At 54.7% G+C, this 19,134-nt stretch overlaps 2 protein-coding genes across 2 annotated transcripts in view; one reads left to right on the forward strand and one right to left on the reverse strand.

The window, feature by feature from the left end:
• Positions 1-10,260: 10,260 nt before the first annotated feature.
• On the reverse strand, positions 10,261-12,860 carry APOA4 (apolipoprotein A4). Its single transcript, XM_002919502.3, has 3 exons — positions 12,643-12,860; positions 12,156-12,282; positions 10,261-11,390 (listed from the first exon to the last, which is right to left on the reverse strand). Exons 1-3 carry the CDS (start codon positions 12,689-12,691, stop codon positions 10,418-10,420), a joined length of 1,149 nt encoding a protein of 382 aa, XP_002919548.1. The 5' UTR covers positions 12,692-12,860; the 3' UTR covers positions 10,261-10,417.
• Positions 12,861-17,622: 4,762 nt separating this feature from the next.
• Positions 17,623-19,134, forward strand: part of APOC3 (apolipoprotein C3) — a 2,614-nt gene continuing 1,102 nt past the window's right edge. Inside the window, exons 1-3 of the mRNA XM_002919494.4 lie at positions 17,623-17,711; positions 18,371-18,438; positions 18,604-18,727. Coding sequence (XP_002919540.1) covers positions 18,384-18,438; positions 18,604-18,727 — 179 coding nt within the window. The 5' untranslated portion in view covers positions 17,623-17,711; positions 18,371-18,383. The remainder of the gene's footprint in view (positions 17,712-18,370; positions 18,439-18,603; positions 18,728-19,134) is intronic.

The following is a 19,134-nucleotide window of genomic DNA, read 5'->3' on the forward strand; positions in this document are numbered from 1 at the left end:
ACTCCCAGGAGGCTGACCGGACCATAGCCACAGGCCCACGGGAAGCTGGAAGCCTTGAATTCACAGCGGCAGATATCGGAGAAGGATTTCTCTAACAGGGCTCCGCAAGGTGAAGCTGGAAAAGCAGAAGCCAGCTTTTGCTTTATTGTGAATGAGGTTTTGCCAGAGGAGCGAAAGAGAAAGACAGGGGGGACTAGGGACTCCAGAGAGACTTGAGGCACAGGCCAGGATGGAGGGAGAGGCAGGAGCCTGGGAGGGTGGTGAGGGAGGAAGCGAGAGAACAGAGCCCCCCCACACCCCCGCACACTGTGCATGGCCCGGGGATGTTTGAGAGAAACATGCCAGAGGAGGAGGCGCTCCGGGTCCCCCAGCCCGCAAGTGTTTGGTCACCTAAAATGAGTTGGAGGAAAAGGATAGCGAAATTGAAGTCAATGCATTGAGAGGGGAGGTATTTAGTCACATTTTCCACATGGATTTTGATGTCTCCAGGGCGAAACCGAACTCCCAAAAGAGATAGATGCACTAGGAGCCAGGCACCCAGGGCTCAGCAACGAGGGCAAGAAGAGCCCCACAGAACCAGCCTCAAAGATTCAGTGGTCTGGAAACAGCAACCAGGCCCAAGGATCACCAGCTTCCACCAAGGAGGGCCGCAGGAGGACCAGGTGTCCTGAGCAAAGACCAGGTTCCAGCAAAGTCCAGGGAGTGGAGGGCGTGTCCTAGGCGAGGCTGAAGACACAGAGGGGTTTACTCCAGAGAGTGGGGAAGGGAGGAAGCAGCAGGCGTGGCAGGAGTAAAGGCGAGGAGGCAGGACGCTATGCAATCGTATCCCGGGGAGTGGAAAACAGTGAAGGGTTCGGTCTGGCCAGCGCTCAGCACCAGAGCAGCCTGGGAAGGGAGCCTGGACACACCTGCGAGTCTTTCTGCCCTCAGAGTCGGGCCCAATAGGATTTGAAAAACTTGATCACAATGACCCCTCTATTGGGCACCTGCCATGTGCCAGGTATTTACCTTTATCACCTGTAATGCTCCGAGGTAGGCACTGTTACCCTCATTTTACTTACAGAGAAACTGAGGCTCAGAAAGATTTGGTAACTTGCTCAGGGTCGTGCCCTGCGCAAATCCCGGGTCTGCCTGACTCTGCAGTCCATGCTCAACACACCATCTCATGCTCAGGATGAGAGAACCTTGCTCCGGGGACCGGAACCACAACAGAGCCTCTACCCTCCTTACTGGGAGAAGTCAGGAACCCACTGTGCTCAGAAGAAAGCCAGGTCCTGCCCCCTCACCCCAACGGGTTTATGATTTGGGAGAAAGAGGGCTGTTGAAATGCAGGGAAGCCAGGGTCCATGTGTAAGCTGATAGGGACACAGGAACAGTAGCACAGGGCCAGCCAGGGGAAGGACAGCCAAGTCCAAGAATAGCTTTCAAGTTACCATGGGCAGTGGAGTCCATCTCTCTCCCTCCTGGTCCCATCCCACACGGCCCCCTCAGTCCCCCTCCTCTCCCGTCCCCTCAGAGATAGAAGCAGCTCGCTACAGCCAGAACAGCAGGTCCTAAGGTCTTCAGCCTTGTCACGATGGCCTGTTTACCCTCTGCAGTCCATGACCCATCACGACTGAGAGATGCCCTGTAGCTAGATGTTTGTGTCAGAAACACCTGCTGGTGATGCAACAGCTGGGCGGGGCCAGTGATGTGGACTCTAATACCACAGAATGTACTGGGCACGTTCTGAGTCAACACGGTGATGGCGTGCCAACAGAGATAAGAGGTTTGGTTGTTTATTCGTTTGGGTTTTGTTTACATATATCCTTTTTCATCACCAAAGATTTGAAGCTACTGGTGGTGAAAATTTAGATGATGATGATGATGATGGTGGTGGAAGGGGGAGACCCTTAGGACCAGTGAAAACAAAAATAATAGCAGAAAATCTGATAACCTGACAAAGCGCAAGCCCCCTAAGACACAACCACAGAGTCCATAAGGGATGACAGAGTTGTAATCGTTGCCTTTCACGTTGGTTTTGGGTTTCTGGAAGGCCACGAAGAGCGAAAATCAGTAAGTGACCTAATTGTCATCATCAGAAAAAGGAAGCACACCAGACTCGGAAAATAAAACTTTTCCAAATACTGAGTAGCTAACTGAATATCTCTATGGGACTTTATATACAGGGACCTTAGAACTGTGTCCGAAGTCCCTGATCAATGGCAACTTTGCATCAGATCAAGGTGAGGGAGCCCAAATATCTGAGCTTCTGGTGGCCTGACCAGGTCTACGGCTGGGATCAGGAGTGCCTGACATGTTTGAGTAGGAAGTCCTGTCTATTAAAATATTAACTTACATCAATAGCTTTTTATTTTGTTAATATTTTAAAGAGTATAATGTAGAAAAAGTATAAAATATAGAGAAGTAAAAATATCATCACCCACAATTCCACCATCAGCTCTTGTATATTCTTCCATATTTTTTAAAAGAAAGTACTTTTTTAAAAAAGATTTTATTTATTTATTTGCGATAGAGGGAGAGTGAGAGAGAGCGAGAGCACAAGCCGGGGGACAGAGGCAGCCAGCCCGTGTTGCACCTGTGTGTGAATTAGAACTGACCTCCCCATTCTCGAGACATGCTATTGCCTTCTGCCAGAAATCTGTCATAATCAATATACAGTTCCATAATGTCAACAGTATAAGAAAGCTGCCCTCGGAATTGGGCAGTGCACAGCTTGCGTAACCATACGTAACAGCCCTGAACTCAAGGCCCCAGTTACCACTAAAAGTAAAGGTGAATGAGAGGGTGGTATAAAATATGAAAGATTAGTTGAAATTTTTTATTTATTTATTTTTATTTATTTATTTATTTATGTGACAGAGAGACAGCCAGCGAGAGAGGGAACACAGCAGGGGAGTGGGAGAGGAAGAAGCAGGCTCCCAGCGGAGGAGCCCGATGTGGGGCTCGATCCCAGAATGCTGGGATCAGGCCCTGAGCCGAAGGCAGACGCTTAACGACTGAGCCACCCAAGCACCCCAGTTGAAATTATTTTAAAAAGCAGGAGAAACTTTAGCTCCCTCATCTCACCTTGACGGAAGACTGAAAGTTTATTTTCTGAAAAGACTGAAAAAGCATGTCAGGCAGAGTTGAGAACAGGGTTGCCGTACTAGAGACAGAGGGCTTAAACCAGAGGGTTCCCTCTGCATGCTAAGCCTCATCCTGCCCCTTCCACTTAGCCCCGAGAACACTGGTACCCAGGCCTTTACCCTCCAGGCAGAAGAGTGCGAGAAACTTCCAAAAGACACAGGACCAACTCAAAAGGAAATACCTAAATCCTTTTACGTTAGGGGTTCCCCAACTAGACATTCCAGTGGGCCACCCAACAGTGTCACTCACAATCAGCAAGTAACACTCACGTACTTGGAGCATTACATCAGCTGTAAAATCCCCACTCTTAAATTTAAGCAGACAAGCAAAGATTACCAGTTATTCCAGGACAGATCTTAACGTGAAAGAGAGAGACCCAAAGCAAACAAACGTTTAAAAAAGAACGTGAAGAAAACCACAGCCGTACAGAAAGAACACTTAAAAATACCATGAATATCATCAGAGAGTTAAATAAATTACATCGATCAAACAAGAACAGAACATGTTAGTACCACATTCACAGAATGTTTTAAAAGCTCTTGCAAATTAAACGTGCGATTCCAGGGACGCCCATGTGGCTTGGTCGGTAAAGGTGAAGCGTCTGCCTTCGGCTCAGGTTATGATCTGGGGGTCCTGGGATCGAACCCCATATCAGGTTCCTTGCTCAGCGGGGAGCCTGTTTTTCCCTCTGCCTGACACTCCCCCTACTTGTGCTCACTCCCTCTCCCTCTCTCTCTCTCTGACAAATAAATAAAATCTTTAAAAAAATGAATAAATAAATGTGTGATTGCAGAAACACAAAAAACTCAATAGAGGGGGGAAAAGTCTCCTGGAAAGGAGAGCCTACGGAGTGGGAAGACAGGAGAGAAAAGATAAGAAAATTAGAAGGCTTGTCCCAAAGTTTCCTATTATCAGAAGAGATAAAGAAAAAGCGGTGGGATCAGCTTATAAAACAACTCAGCATTACCTGGGAAAGATGAGCATACCTGTCCTGGGTGTGGGACAAAGATTCAGCAAATGTGTTCGTTTATTCAACAAATATGTATTGTGCACCTACTAAGCTCTAGGCGTTGTGCTAAGCACTGATCGCGCAAGAATAAGGAAGATCGGCAAGACCTCCGCGCTCTCAGACCCCAACCGAGATCGTTCGCCTGGAGGCCGCGGTGAAGGATGGCCCATCTCTGGCTCAATTTTGTCCACAAGGTTTGGGGTTCCACCAAAGGAGTGTCTGGGTAGATTCCCTGGGGGCAGAACGCATATGTAAAGGGATTGTAATTATTCTGCGGTGCAAAAGAAGAATAAACATACCACCAAAGCCATATTGAGAAAGAACAAGTGTAATTTTAATAATCTGTCACAGAGTTGCTCCAAGATAAAATCGCTTGTTCAGGAAGACGGCAAGGGGGCTGTCGGTGCAGGCGTTCCATACCGAGCAGGAGTCATTCCCTCAACAGCTGACCGGGCACCAGGCGCCCTGCGAGGCATGTGCTTCAGTTAGCTACTCTGCGGAACAAATCACCCCAAAACTTAACCTCATAGGATCCCTCACAGATCCTGTGGGTGTGTGGTGAGGCTGTGTGGTTGGGCTCAGGATCTGTCACGAGGTCGCAGGCAGGATGTGGCCTGGGGCTCTAGGCATCCGAAGGCCTGGCCAAGCGTCTGTTTCCAACGTGGCCCACTCGTGTGGCTGGCAAGCTGGTGCTGGCTGTTGAGGAGGGGCTGCTGCTCCTCCCTGCGTGGCCCCCTCCACGGGGCTGCTTGAGTGTCCTCACAGCAGAGCAGCTATTATCATCCCTCAGCATCGATGATCCAAGGGAGAGCAAGGTGGAAACCGCAGTGCCCTTGATGACCCAGCCTTGGGAGTCATACACCGTGACTTCCACAGTAGCCTGTTGGTCCCCCGGTCAGCCCTCTTGCTGTGAGAGAGGCTGCGCCGGCCATGAACCGGAGAGCAGAATCAGTCGTGGAGCCAGGCGGGACGCTGGCCCCCACAATCTGAATACGCAGTGATCGACAAAGGAAGGGGGTACCTGTTCGTGTAGAGTCGTGTTCGTGCGTTAGAGATGGTGTCCAGGGATTGGACTGAGAGACAAGGCAATTCCCTCCAAACCTCATGGCCTGTGATTTCGTGCAGAGGTCCCAGCTCACATTGCTCACCTCCTACCTCGGAAGCAGCTGCCCAAATCCTCAGCCCTCTGACGTGGGCAATGCTGAGGTCTCTGACTGTGCCCCTCCATCGTTAGCCGCTTGTTGTCACACAGCAAGATAACCGTGGCTCTGTCCTCCGTGCTCTCAGACACAGAAGTCCCCAGATAACCCCACACTTGTTGTCTCTCTCCCCAGAGCATGCCCCTGTGTGTGCTCTCCATTCTGGAAGCACAGGGTGTCCTATGATAATACCAAGGGAACACAGCATTCCCAGGCAGGAGCTGCTTTCAACCGAGCTGGGAGCATCCCTCCATAGCAGCAAGGCCCTGTGGGTATGGGAGGAGGGCAGGCCCCCAGACCCTTCCTTGGCCTTGCTGTGCTTTGCTCTCCCTAATCAGGGCCGTTCCGTACAGCCGACACCTCGGGGTGGTGACCCCTTTGATGTTTTCAGATGACTTCTGACCTTTGAGCTTTGCAGATGGGTGCGGGTATGCGGCTGGTGTCTCAGCCTGGCCCACGTCAGTGCTGGCTGACACTCCTGTGGGGGCACTAACCCATGCCATATAGAGGCGTCCAGGTCACCCGAGGAGCCAGAGGTGGCTGGGGGAGCTTCAGGCCTGAGATCGGGCTGGGCTCTCTGAGTCCTGCTCGGGGAGATATTGATATGGGCTGCACCAAGGCCAGGAAACACCCCCTACCCCACACTCACAGGGGCCTCTAGTACTTGGTTCTTCTGGGTTTAGGTGCTTGGGGCTTGCTACATGGTAAAGCCTGGAACCTGGAATAGTTCTGAATTACAGCGCAATCCAGAAATTTGAATTCCGGGTATATACACAGGAGAACTGAAAGCAGGGACTTGAGGCATTTCTATGCATAACAGCATTATTCACAACAGCCAAAGGGTGGAAACGACCTGAGAGTCCATCAGGGGATGAGTGGTTATACAGAATGTGGTCTAAACATAAGTGGAATATTATACAGCCTTTAAAAAGGAAGGCTATTCTAGTACAGGCTACAACATGAATGAACCTTAAATACATTGTACTACATGAAAGAACGCAGACACAGAAGGATAAATATTGTATGATTCCCTCACATGAACTCTCCAGAGTTGGCAAAGCCGTAGAGACACAGAGTAGAGTAGAGGTTACCAGGGGCTGCAGTGGGGGGAGGTAATGCGGAATTGCTTACTGGATACAGAGTTTCTGTTTGGGGTGATAAAGAAATTTGGGAGATAGCAGTGATGGTTGTACAACATTGTGAATGTAATTGACATCCCTGAATTGTATATTTAAAAATGGTTAAAATGGCAAATTTTATGTTTTATATAATAAATATATACACACACATATACAACCACAATAAGAAAGTAATACTGAATAGTATCTTAAAATCCCAAATCCTATATAAAATATATAAAGTGGAAAGCGCAGCCTCCTCTTTCTGAGATGAGCCCTGATCAAGTTACTACCTACGCTTTCAGGTTTTTTCTTCCATGTAGGCCGGATACCAGGATTCGAATGTGAGCCAGCACACCCCACCTGCCCCTTGTGTGGTGGGGATCCCCCCTGCTCTATGGGGTTCTCAGCAGGCATCTCTCATTATGCTGGGCTCGCCTTAGAGGAACCACAGCCTGGGAATTAAAGGCATAGCTCTGTAGCCAGATGGCCCGGGTTTGAATCTCAATTCCACCACTTGCTAGATAATGTACCTCAGTGCTCTAAACTGCGTTTACCTCATCTGCATCTTTGATGTTGTTGTGAAGAGTACATGAGTCGATGTGGTACGCACACTGTGTTTTTTAAAAGCACCTAGCTGTAGTGATCACAGAGTATCGCTTTATTGCCATGCCTGTGCTCTAACCTTCTGCCCCTGGACAGGCTTCATTGGCTATCATTTCTTTTTTGGGGAGGAGGGGAATTTGGCCTCCTCTTTTACTCCCTATTTTCCCTCCTGTGGCCTCCCCTCCTTTCCTAGTGTTTATGACCACCCCAAACACCTGTACAGGGAATGCACAGAGCGGGTGAAACCATCTGTTTCCTTCTAGCCAATTCCTCAATGTTTCCTCCTGAGCAGGCAGCATGGACCACCAAATACAATTCTCTCTCTGACGAGAATTCCAGGTCTAGCTGTTGACGTAACAGACTTTTTACCTCCTTACACTTTCACATACAAATACACATACGTGTTTCTTAACGGGCTGTATAGTGCATAGTATTCAGAACCTTGCTTTTGTTTGCTTAAAAGAGCTTAGACATCGTCTTATAAATAAACAGATTCTCCAAACCAAATCAGAGCATTCTTGAATGCAGGAGCTCACGAGAGACCTGAGCCCCGTTGTCAGAGCACCTATGGAAAGGGTGGATAGGGCTGGCTGCCCAGGCTGGGCACAGCTGTCCAACTGTCTTAGCTGCTAGAAACATCCTTCGGGTTGACGGAGGCATAGGAGACACAGCCCTGCACTCTAGCTTAGAACCAAAGAGGAAGACTGCTTTCCTTAAAAGACGGAACAGACCCTAATAAGGACTGATAAGTTATGTCTCCGACAAACCAACAGGACTGATGGGAGCAGGCCAGGGATGGGAGCACAGCTTCCAAAATAAGACCCCTGGGGATGAGACTGCTGCCACTGCTGAGCTGGGCTGGCCCCGCATGCCTGGCAGCTGCAGCCCACAGCGGCCCTGGACTGAGGCTCCGGCCCAGCTGCAAAGCGGCGGCCACTGCTCTGTTGCCCGGCTTGCCCCAGAAAGGATTCTCCACCCTTCTTTTTTCTTTATTCCGGCCTTATTCAGAGTCTGGGGTTTGACATATGATCGCTGAGTGTAGCCTCCATGCCACCCCCCAGAGGCAGGGGGGCTGGGTGACAAGAGGCACACCGTCTCTCATGGAAGGCAGACTCCAGTCCCCACCAAGACTGGGAGGTGAGAAATCCCCCAAACAAAGCCAGGGGGATTCAGTCTGGGCGGCCAGAAGCCGTGGCCTTCCCAGCAGATGTCTGCCAGGTCGGGGACGCCCGAGACTGGAAACCAGGTGAGAAGTCTTGGTGTAGGAGAGAGAAGGCATTTGTCATTCCTCACTCCTCACCCAGTGGGACCAGGGCCACGGCGGGACCCTCAGAGACCTGCAGGCAGGCCCCGGGGTGAGGGTAACTATCTAGGACTCATACTATGAACCATGCTGTAGGAGACACTAAGGCTTCCAGGGGTCCCAGAGGCAGTGCTCCACCAGTGGCCCTCCTATGAAGTCTGGGAACATCTCTGAAGCTTCCAGATCCACTCAGGAATCTGCCCACTCTCTGCCCCACTTCCTTTTCGTGCCTTGTTCTAGCTGGCCCTTTCCCAAAGCCAGCCGGTGAACCTCCAAGTGCCTGTGGGTTGCCAAGCTGTCTTCACAGGTAGGTTCCTGGCCTGCGAGGGGGCCAGGTGTGCAGGGGCCCAGGCGTGCAGGGGGCGGCAGCGGCCTTACAGACCCACGGCGTGAGAGCGAGAGCAGCTGGGGCCGGGAGGGACGCTGGAGTCTGCCTTCGACGAGCCTCATGTTGTAGCGTGTATGGTCTGGCACAGAGGGGAAGAGGAGTGAGAAGGGAGAGGAAATCACTTACTTTTCTTGGGCGTCTGTGGTGCCACGGCAACAGCCCCAGCCGTATGTGAACAGTTGTTGCACGTGGACTCTGCTCGATTTTGTGCCGAGTGTTTAGCATGCACTGTTCCACCAGATGCTGCAAAACTCCGTGAGCTGAGTGTTTCTGTCATCCCTATTCTCCAAAAGAGGTCAAATGATCTGCCCCGAATCACCCAGCAGTAAGTGGAAAAGCCAGGATCCAAATTCAGGTTTGCCTGATTTCCAAGCAGAACCCTTCCCCGTAGGCAGGTGCTCAGGCTGACACCAGGACCAGAGTGGGCTAGGCCTGCGGGCCCCCATCCTGGAGGCACCTTGTGATGGAGGCATGGAGGGATAGAGGGATGAAGGCCCCAGAAACTACTCCCAGGGCCCTGCCTCCCAGGGCATGTTCTGGGTGTCTTTGAGGAAAACCCTAAAAAGCCTGCACCCCACTCGGGGAAGGAAAGGGATGCAGGGCTGGACTTGCAGACTTGCGGTCAGAGGTAACAGCCAGGATGTCAAGTCATTTGGGACCAAGCTTGAACTGGCCCTTCTCTGGGGCTCCCTCCTTGAGGGGGTCTCTGAGTCTCCGAGGGTTGGGGGAGAGCCCACTCCAGAGGCTGCAGCTGCCCGTAGCTGGCTGTGCTGGGACTATTTAGAGCCCAATCCCTCTCTCCCTGCCCCCTCCGCCAGTGGCTGGGAGCCTCAGCCCCAGACAGGCCAGCCCCTTCACAGAGGCTCCTGGGCAGAACATAGCAGGGCCCTGAGGCCACAGGCACCTGCTCGCCCTACCTCCCAGGACTCATCCCTGTCTCCAGGCTGCATTCCTGAGCTCTGGACACCATGCGTTTAGCAGTCAAGACATTTCTGAAATAAGCATGAATCAGTCCTATAACGGGAATGAGATGGGGTGGAATAAACCAAAATTCACATAAATAAGTTAAAGGCCCAGAAGAGCTTATGGAAGGAAGGACAGTCTCCCCCACTGTGCTGTGAGCTCTTCAAAGGCCGGGACCCGGTCAAGCCCACCTCCGTGGCCCCTCAGAGTGAAGCAGTGTCAGACCCATGCTCCGCAAAAGCTCTTTTGCTCACTGTCTGCTGCCTAGAACAGTGGCGGACACATTGAGGGCATTCGATAAACATCTGTTAGCTAAGTGAATAGAAGCAGGCTGCATATGTTGTCTTTGGGTAATGTGTGACATGTTTGTCCACCTCCCTTTAGAGCACCCCCTCCACCCCTCTCAGCACACCCTGCCCTCCCCCCTCCTACAACCTCATCTCCCCAGCCGTGGTGTACCTCCAAGCCTTGCCCCTGCTAAGCTTTGCCTTTGTGCCACCTCGGGCACACCAACAGTGAGAAGTCACACTGCAACCAGCCTGGACTAGTTTCTCAGCAACTTTATTGTGTAGCGAGAGGTAGTGTCATTTTCCACTGGACATGTGTCCTCAAGCTTGTACCAGAACTGCCTTGGGGCAGACAGACAGACAGGTGGCCGGGCAGGGCAGGTGTCCATGGTGGGGCGTGAACACCAGGGACAGCTCAGCTCTCTAAAGGGACTAGTGTCTGCTGCTCCTCGGAGACGGCCACAAGCATGTCCTGGTTCTCTTTCTCCTTGAGGGTGCTGAAAAAAGAGTTGACCTTGTCCCTCAGGTCCTTCTCCAGGAAGCTCAGGTGGTCTTCCACGTCCCCTGCGTAGGGGCCCAGCTTCTGCCTCAGCTCCTCCACCTGCTGCAGAAGGGCTGCGTTGAAGGTCTCCCCGTAGGGCCCCACGCTGCGGCGGAACTCCTCCACCTGCCGGTCCAGGTGGCTGCTCAGCTCGGCCAGCGACTTCTGCAGCTCCTGGGTGTTGTCCCTCAGCTTGCCACGCACGTCCTCAGCCACGGGCCCCAGCCTCTGCCGCAGCTCATCCGCGTTCGCCGAGATCTTGGCCTTCAGCTCCTCGGCGTTCTTCTTCATCTGGAAGGCCAGCCCCTCGAGCTGGTGGTTGAGCTTCTCCTGGACGTCTTGCGCATAGGGAGCCAGGCTGCGGCGCAGCTCCTCCACGTTCTGGTCGATCTTGACCTTGAGCTCATCCGCGTAGGGCGTGAGGCGCCCCTTGAGCTCTTCGACGTTCTGGTCGATCTTGGCCTTCAACTCATCTGCGTAGGGTGTCAGGGAGGCCTGCAGGTTGTCCACGTTCTGGCGCAGCGCGGTCTGCATGCGCTGCGCATGGGACGCCAGCTGGTTTCGCAGTTGCTCGGCTTGAGTGTTGACCTGGGTGCGCAGCTCATCCGCGTACGGCCCGAAGCGCTGCTGCAGCTCGCGCATGTTGTCCCCGATCTTCTGGCTCACCTCGTTGGCGTGGGGCAGCAGCCGGGCCCGCAGGTCCTCCAGCTCCTTCCGAATCTCCTCCTTCAGCTTCTCGGAGTCCTTGCTCAGGCGTTCGTGCAGCTCCGTGGCAAAGGGCACCAGCTTCTTCTGCAGGTTATCGGTGTAGGTGTTCACCTGCCCAATCTTGTCTTGGAAGAGGGCACTGCAGGGGAGGGACACAAGGGGGCCACTGTTACACTTGGCATTACATGCCCGGACCTTGTCTCCTTATACACACCTGCCTGAGACAGGTGAGTGTTCAGGGATATTGAGTTCACAGGTAGATCATGGTTTGAGAGCGTGGATGTAATAGACTAAGTGATTACCTTGTATCTCTGACTCTCCCCCTGACCTTGAATCACAGGACCCACCCCTAGTAGTCTGCTTCCCACCCTCCCCCAACCCACCACATGCCTGTGAAGTAAAAAGGGCAGACTTTGAAGTCCTTCCCAGTTCAGAATTGCTGTGACAGAGATCATGTTCATTAATAGAATGTTATGCTCTGGACCTTTTCCAGTCTTTTAGGGATTCAAAATACTAGTTTCCTTGCACGTGCCCACCCTCAGAGGCTTCCCAAATATCCCCACTTCCTTTCCCATGATTTCACAGACGCCCGTCCTTCTGGAATGTCTTAGGACTTAGTTCCCATGACATTTCCCTCCCTCCCTTTCTCCCATGACTATCAATGCTAGGATGTGGCCATCTATCACACTCTAGAAAGTTCAAACAGGAAGATTCCTTAGGGATTATTAGTCCAAACCCCTGTTTGCCTATGTGGATCCCAGATCTGGAAACCTCAGGGTCACTGGGTGAGTTAGTGGCAGGGCAATGGGTATCCTAAGCTCAGGTCTCTGGCCTTTGAGCTCAGTCCTTGCCAACGCATTGCGCGGCCTTTAAGAAGCCCCACCCGGCAAGTCGTGCCTCTTACTTGAGCTGCTGGGTGAGCTCCGACTGCTGGAGGTGTTCCACGGCTTCCTTGGCATTGTTGCTCAGCTGACTAAAGTAGTCCCACAGCACAGTGGCCACCTGGTCAGCACTGACCTCAGCCCGGGCACCTAGGCAGGAAACAGAGTGATTCATGAGGACCTATCTCTTTCCTTGCCCCTCTGCACCAGCCCTGAGATGCAGACTGGCTGATGGTGGGGGAGCCCAACCACTGATCTCTCCCTCTGTGTTTCCCTCATTAAAAGCACAGGGGCATGTAACACTGGGATAGCACCAATGCCAGTGGGCAGAACATTGGGAAGAGGCCAGCCCTCCTATGAACCGCATGGCAGGTGGGCAGCCTTCTGTGTCCAGCTGGGGGATGACAGGCATTTGGAACTGTCCTCTTGCCTGGGCTCCACACTCCCCACCCTGCCCATCTGACTCGGCAAATGGGTCCTGCCCAAGAGCCCCATCCAAAGGCTACTCACCAGTGACAGCCACCAGGGCCAGGGTCAGGACCACAGCCTTCAGGAACATCCTGGGCTTCTCGCTGGGCTGGAAGAGCCTCGTACCGCACTGGATCCTTCCTGGAGTCAAGGGGGCCAGAGGAGGAGTTCTCACGCAGCTCACCTGTGCCGCTGTCCGGACTGCCTGAGCCTCAGAGCCAGCCAGACATTTAAACCCCCAGCAGGCTGCCCTCCCCACCTCCCTCCTAGTGTGACTCCACGCTGGAAGGTGACACATTCCCAGGAGGCCTTTTGGACTTTGGTGACCCAAGACAACGTGGCAGCTGACAGCAGACCAGGGCTCGGGCAGCACTCAGAAGAAACTGTTCTGTATTTGTGCCCCACCCAGTACATAAGGGAGGGCAGGGGGCCATGAGTTGTGGGAGAAAAGAGGCCTAGGGAGCCCCTGAGCCAGGGACGCATGCCCCAGAGATGCTGCACAATTCTGGGGTCAGAACCAGGTTTGGGGGCAAAGTTCACATGTCCTCTGTCTGCCTCAGGGAAGAGAGTCCTTCCCCAGGACATCCCCTACTCTGACTCCATCTCAGAGCACCGGACACTGGACTGGGACACCCAGGGCCACAGCTGGGGACAGCAAGCTAAGATCCAGAGCCCTGGTCCCGGTGTGCCCAGGAGGAGGGGGCTCCTGCAAGCCTTTGGGCAGGCTGGTGGAGTGGGCAAGGCCCTGTACTGAAAGGGTTCATTGAAGTGTGCTTCCTGTCTCACCACTGCCAAGCTGGGTCACCTGGGCTTTGTGATTCAGCTTGGCCTAGCTCTGAGCCTCAGTTTCTCCTTTGAAACATGGGGTTGCTGAGCATATGTAAATGAGGTCTTGCTCGTGACATGAGTATAACGCAGAGTAAGCACTACAAAGTAGTTCTTATAAGTAATAGTATTGTTTTCCTGGTTTGGACCATGGCAGAAGGCCCAGTAGAATGCTTACCCCTCCAGTGAGAATGGCAAAATCAGACCCAGCCCTCTGGGGGCTCCGGGGGGGGGGGTGTGGCATGCAGGGAGAATGGCTGGCCTGAGGCCTGATTCCTGCCCCCAGCCCAGCCACACTCCCTGGGTGGGAGTAGTTGGCCTACTCCCTACGCTGAATCACAGGACCTGAGCCTCTTAGGGGACTTCGCACTGGGGGATGGGGGTGGGAGGCAGGAGGTCTTCTATATGACTTCTAACGTTCTCTACAAATGAGGTCGCACACACAATTACAGAAAGCCATCCACCAAGAAGACAATGCGGCCTGGTCAGCGTGAGTCGCTCCGCTGGACCAGGCCTCCTGCACTGACCAGCAGATGAACCCCATGCTACGGCACCGTCGGCTCCCACACGAGAGTGCAGTGCCCGGCGCGAAGCTGGGCTCCTGGAGACCACGGGTGTGTTAACTCTGACCTATCAGGCTCCCATGGTTCATCTTCTAGCAGTGGCTTGATGTCTCATGGGATTGAAGACAGCCGGAAGGCCTTCTGCTGCCTACACCCCACGGCGTCCCCATGCCACCACCAGGGAACTCTGCCTCCCTGGAGCGGCTCTTCTCATCTCCCAGCAGCTGTGAAGGGCTCCGATTCTGGCGTCGGACTCCCTGGGTTTGCATCTGGGCTCCCCACTTACTGTCCGTGTGGGGACAGGGCAGATCTCCTAATCTGTCTGAGCCTCAGCCACCTCCGCTGGGCATAGAGTCGTACCTGCCTCCTGGGCTGCGAGGACTCAGTGAGACAACCATGTCGTGCTGGGAGTGATGACTGGCACACAGTAGGTGCTCACCAAACACGAGCCAGGTTCCAGCCCTGAAAGCCGTCCCTCCCTGCAACACTGGCCTACCACGCCTGCTCCTGTTCCCACGTCGGGCACAGTCCGGCCTGGGGTAGGCACGAAGGTCAGTGCTCAGTGCCCCCGTCCCTTCCCCTGAGGCCGGAGACGCAAAGAGCAATGAGTCAGCAAGGACACCTCAGCGGCAGTTTGACTTCTTGGACTTATAGTTGAACAGCAAGGGCCACCAGCATGTGACAGGCTCTGTCTCACTTGCTCGGGTGGACGCGCACCAGGAATGTCTGCACCTGTCTGAGTGTGTCTGAGAGCATCTGCTGGGACATGTACAGAGTCGCATAAGTGTGCCACTCCTTCTGCTGTCTGTGGGCACAAAGCCAGGCATGCCACTAAGGGACCAGTGCGGACCGGTGTGGACTGATGCGGACTGGTGTGGACTGGTGCGGACTGGTACGGACTGGTGTGGACTGCTGCGGGCCGATGTGAGCAGCCACAGCCATGAGGAGGGGGTGCTGCATCCTGACGGGTCGTGGGCGGGTGCCATCAATGAGTGCATTTCTCTCCCCACGTCAGTGGGCATGTTTTGTATCAGGCTGTAAAAGGATTTGAGCTGGGAGCCGGGGGGAATGAGTGCCTGGTCTCAGAGTGTTCGAGCTGCTGATGGAAGTGGGACTTTGCCTCCAGCGGGGCCTCTGGTTCTCTCTGGGCACAGATGCTGGCCTCTCCAGGTCTTCCGGCTGGCAGGGCTGAGTCGGGGCTCCCAGTCCAGCCTACTGGCAGGGGCATGGGTCACAGAAGCTCGTGCGCCAAGCCTCAACAGACACAAGTAAGCTCAGTCTGACCCACCCCAGAGGACCATTTTTGCCCGCAGCTTGTCAAGCCTCCTCCCCCCCTCCCCACCCACTGCTGCTGATTACTCCTTAGAGCCAGTCTTGCGCAAGGCCCAGAGCAGTCTCCTCATTCCAGGGGAGCCAGCATGGGAGGGAGGGAGGGAGGGAGGGAGGGAGGGAGAGAATACAGAGGGCCAGGTGCCTTAGGCTGGCCACTGAGAGGGCCCCTACCAAGATAGCCCCTACTGAGACTGCCCAGAGGGGTCCAGGCACTCAAATGCACCGAGCCCTTTGAAAGAGAAAACGGCCCAGGAGTCCTGGCATGCCACACCCCTGCTGCATGGGCCTGCACACCTGGGTTCTCTACCCAGCTCAGCAACTCCCTGCTGGGTCTCTCTGCCCCCATCTTCTGACCTCGCTATCCTCAGGGCGCCGTTGCTACACAGGAGAGAGGGGACAGGTTCCTCCAGACCCTTCACGCACACAGGCAAAGGGAGTTGGACGGTCCAGGGCCAAGGGACCCAGCCAGGCCATTCTAGTATGCCCAGGGCCCGAGGGCTTTGTACTCCAACCCAGCCTGGGATCTGGGTTCCCACTGTGGCCTTCGCCTCTGGGGCTGAGGGTCAGGCCAGAACAGAAGAGCGACACGGGCACTGTTGCTCTCTGCCCTCCCCAGGGCTCATATCCTTCAGTGACCAAATCAGCTTCCTTTCCTCCCCAACCCCATCCCCAGATTCTGCTCAGGAAGAAGTGTATGAGTGACTGATAAATCGCTGAGGGTCTCGTCTCTCCGAGCTGCTTGGTACTCGTGTAGGTACTTGAAGACCTGGATTCTGGTTCCCAGCTCTACCGGCGATAGGCTCTGTGTACTTGGGTACATCTCAGCCCCGTGAGCCTTAGGTTTCTTACTATAAAATGGGGTTATTAATGTCTACTTCACAGGGTCTATTTGTATTTTAACAGAATGCAAGATTTAAGTCAAAGGAATGAGTTTCTAATGGAGAAACTTCAAGTCTCAGCCAATAATAAAGAATTCTGAGGGTGGAGCCAGGCCACTTTCTCAGGTCTTTGATTTCACATTGTCGGGTTATTTGCTTCTTCCTGAGAAGATGGCTGCCTGCCAAAAGCCCTATTTCTACATTGGGGGCTCCTCCTGCTTTCAGACTATGCTGTCTGGGGGCAGACAAGGTATTTGGGAGGAAGAAAGAAAGATTTATCAAGCCCCCTCCACAAACCAGTTGCTTTGTTCATATCTCATTTACTTTGCACCACAATTCTTGGTATATTGATGTTTTCTCCCTTTTTTCAAGGGAGGAAAAAATGAGGCTCTGAGATGTTAGGTCTCTGGCCCTGAGTCATATGAGTCAATGTCAAAGGCATCATTTAAGCCTAGGATTTCTTGGCTCCAAAGTCTTAGCCTCCCCGATCCTGCTATGCAGGCTATGGCTCCCAGTGCAGGCCCAGGGACACCTCACCCCAAGAAAGGCCCGAGGCCTCTCCTGGCCAGCCCCCGCAGAGCTCCTCTGCACCTTTCCCTACCAGACTGGCCACACTGCAGCCTAGCTTCCTTCCAGCTCCCTGCCCAGCCAGTGGGCCATGAGGGAAACCAAGACCCGAGCTGAGAGGTGCTCACTGCTGGAAATCGATCCCAGCCAGCACAGTCTGGGGGAGGTATCAGCCTTGAGCCGTAGCTCCTGACCCAGGGAATGTTAAGGGGGGGGGGGGGGCGGGGGGGGGGAGGAGAAAGGGCGGACAAAGGCCTTGGGCTCAGAGCAGCTTTTGCTGTTCTCCCACCAAGCCCTGCTCAGCTCAGAGAGGCTCCTGGGTAAGCAGCACCTGGGACCGAAGTGCAGAGGGGCAGATGCTGGGGAGGGGCTGTGTAAACTCCACTGCGTCACCCTCCCCACACAAGCCTCTGCCCGTAGGTCTTCTGTGACTTCACTCTAGACACCCCACCCCAACACTGAGTTGTTCCCGAGCCTGAAGAAACCCATCATCTTCTCAGTCCAGCCCCCACCCCTTCCAGGCTGTTTGCAGGGCGGGAGGTGGGGGGGTGGGGGGTGGGGGGGTGGGGAGGGATCTGCAAACTATATGTGAAAGGCTGAGATGGGCCCAGAGGCCCCTGGCTTGTGCTCTAATCCCTTTCCCTTATCACCAGCCTCTCCCTAGGGAGCCAGGCTGCTTGGAAGAAATGGGGCCTCCCCAGTGCCTGAACCCCTCTGGGCTGTGGAGAGCAGGGTGGGCACTGAAGGACGCAGAGATTTCCCAACACTCCCAGCAGGCCTGGCTGCATCTGGGCACCCTGCCTCAGGCCCTGGTCTAGACTGCTCAGCAGGTGACCTTTGCCCGGCTCACTGAGCCCTCTGTGCCCCCGGTCCTGGAGACAATATAAAACAGGTCAGAACCCTCTTGTTTGCCTGCTCAGTTCATCCCAAGAGGCAGCTGCTCCAGGTAATGCCCCCTGGGGAGGAGGAGGGCTAGGGAGAATGGAGAGCAGGATGGAGAGGGGCGGAGGAGGCTCCCTGCTCAGACCAGCCAGCGCAGTCTGGAGAAGAGCTTGCTGGGGCCAAGGAAGCCGCAGGCTCCTGTAGCAGCCCCCACCTCCAACTGCACGCTGGGGGACACCAAGGCTCACGGAAGGCAGGGCACTTGCCCAAAGCCACAGAGAGTGTAGTGTCACAGCTGGAGCTGGAATGGCTCCGAATGGGCACACTTTGCCCTCAGTCTGCATGTTTAGGCCTGCAAGGAGCCTCAGAGCCCAGTCCTACCCCAGACAGGAAAACTGAGGCCTGGACAGGGGCAGAGATCTACCCCAAGTCACCCGGCATGTTCGCTGCAGGAGCCAGGCCAGAACCCAGGTGTCCTGATTCCTGGTCTGGTGGGTTTTCTGCTCTCTCCCCTGTGCTCCCCCGCGCTCTCCCTCAACCTGGCTCTGAGGTCCCGGTGTCTGAAAGCCCTTCATCTCCCACGTTAGCCAGCAGCGGGCCCTTTCTCCTCCCGGCTTGACCCGGCTCAGGATCTACTACTGTTGGGCCCACACCACTTCCCAGGGAGGGTCCAGGGTGGGGAGGCAGGGGTTAAGGTACCCCTCACAAGATGCTTCCCCTCAGGAACAGAGGCGCCATGCAGCCCCGGGTCCTCCTTGTCGCTGCCGTCCTGGTTCTCCTGGCCTCTGCCCGTAAGCAGCTCGTGGGGACTGGGCTGGGGACAGGGTGCGGGCGGCTGTCTGCCTGGAGGACCCTTGGGGATGGCTTGAGGATCCCAGGCCCAGGTGGGTGTCTGGGCAGAAGCCAAGGGCTCCCCAGAGGCTGATCCATCCCACTCTGCCCTGCTTTCCTGGCAGGAGCTCTGGAGGCGGAGGACCCCTCCCTACTGGGCCTTATGCAGGGATACGTGCAGCACGCCACCAAGACAGCCCAGGACACGCTGACCAGCGTGCAGGAGTCCCAGGTGGCCCAGCGGGCCAGGTATGCCCCCGCGTCTCGGTGCTGGCTCCTGGCCCTGACTCCTCCAGAGGGCCCTGGCCGTGGGTGCGGCTGCCTGCTGGGGGAGAGGTGATGGAGGCGGGACTGCATCCTTCCCCCCCCACCCCCGCTTCGCTTCCCTCCTTGCTCCTTTAGGCACCCCGCAAGGCTCTGAGGAAGGCCATGTTAGCTCTTGCTGCCATTCTCTTTGCTGGTGGATGTTGGCATGGGAGGCTCCACCCAACCCAATTTCGGCTGGTGTGTGTGTGTATGTGTGTGTTTCTGCCTTGTGCCAAGCCCTGGGGCTGGTGTGAGCGGGAAGTCCATCCTTCTTCTCCCACCCTGCCCTGCCTTCTAGTCCTCCCTTCTCCCAGCTCCCTTCCCCACCCCCATGTCCTGTGTCCGCCCTC

The sequence above is a fragment of the Ailuropoda melanoleuca genome, chromosome 8 (genome assembly GCF_002007445.2).
Source record: "Ailuropoda melanoleuca isolate Jingjing chromosome 8, ASM200744v2, whole genome shotgun sequence".
In the NCBI taxonomy this organism is placed as follows: domain Eukaryota; kingdom Metazoa; phylum Chordata; class Mammalia; order Carnivora; family Ursidae; genus Ailuropoda; species Ailuropoda melanoleuca.

Coding starts and splice junctions, on each gene's coding strand:
- APOA4 (XM_002919502.3), bottom strand. CDS start 12,691: ATGTTCCTGAAGGCTGTGGTCCTGACCCTGGCCCTGGTGGCTGTCACT. Junction 12,283..12,642: donor GGCCCTGGTGGCTGTCACTG/GTGAGTAGCCTT, acceptor TTTCCTGCCTAG/GTGCCCGGGCTGAGGTCAGT. Junction 11,391..12,155: donor GAGCTCACCCAGCAGCTCAA/GTAAGAGGCACG, acceptor CCTCCCCTGCAG/TGCCCTCTTCCAAGACAAGA.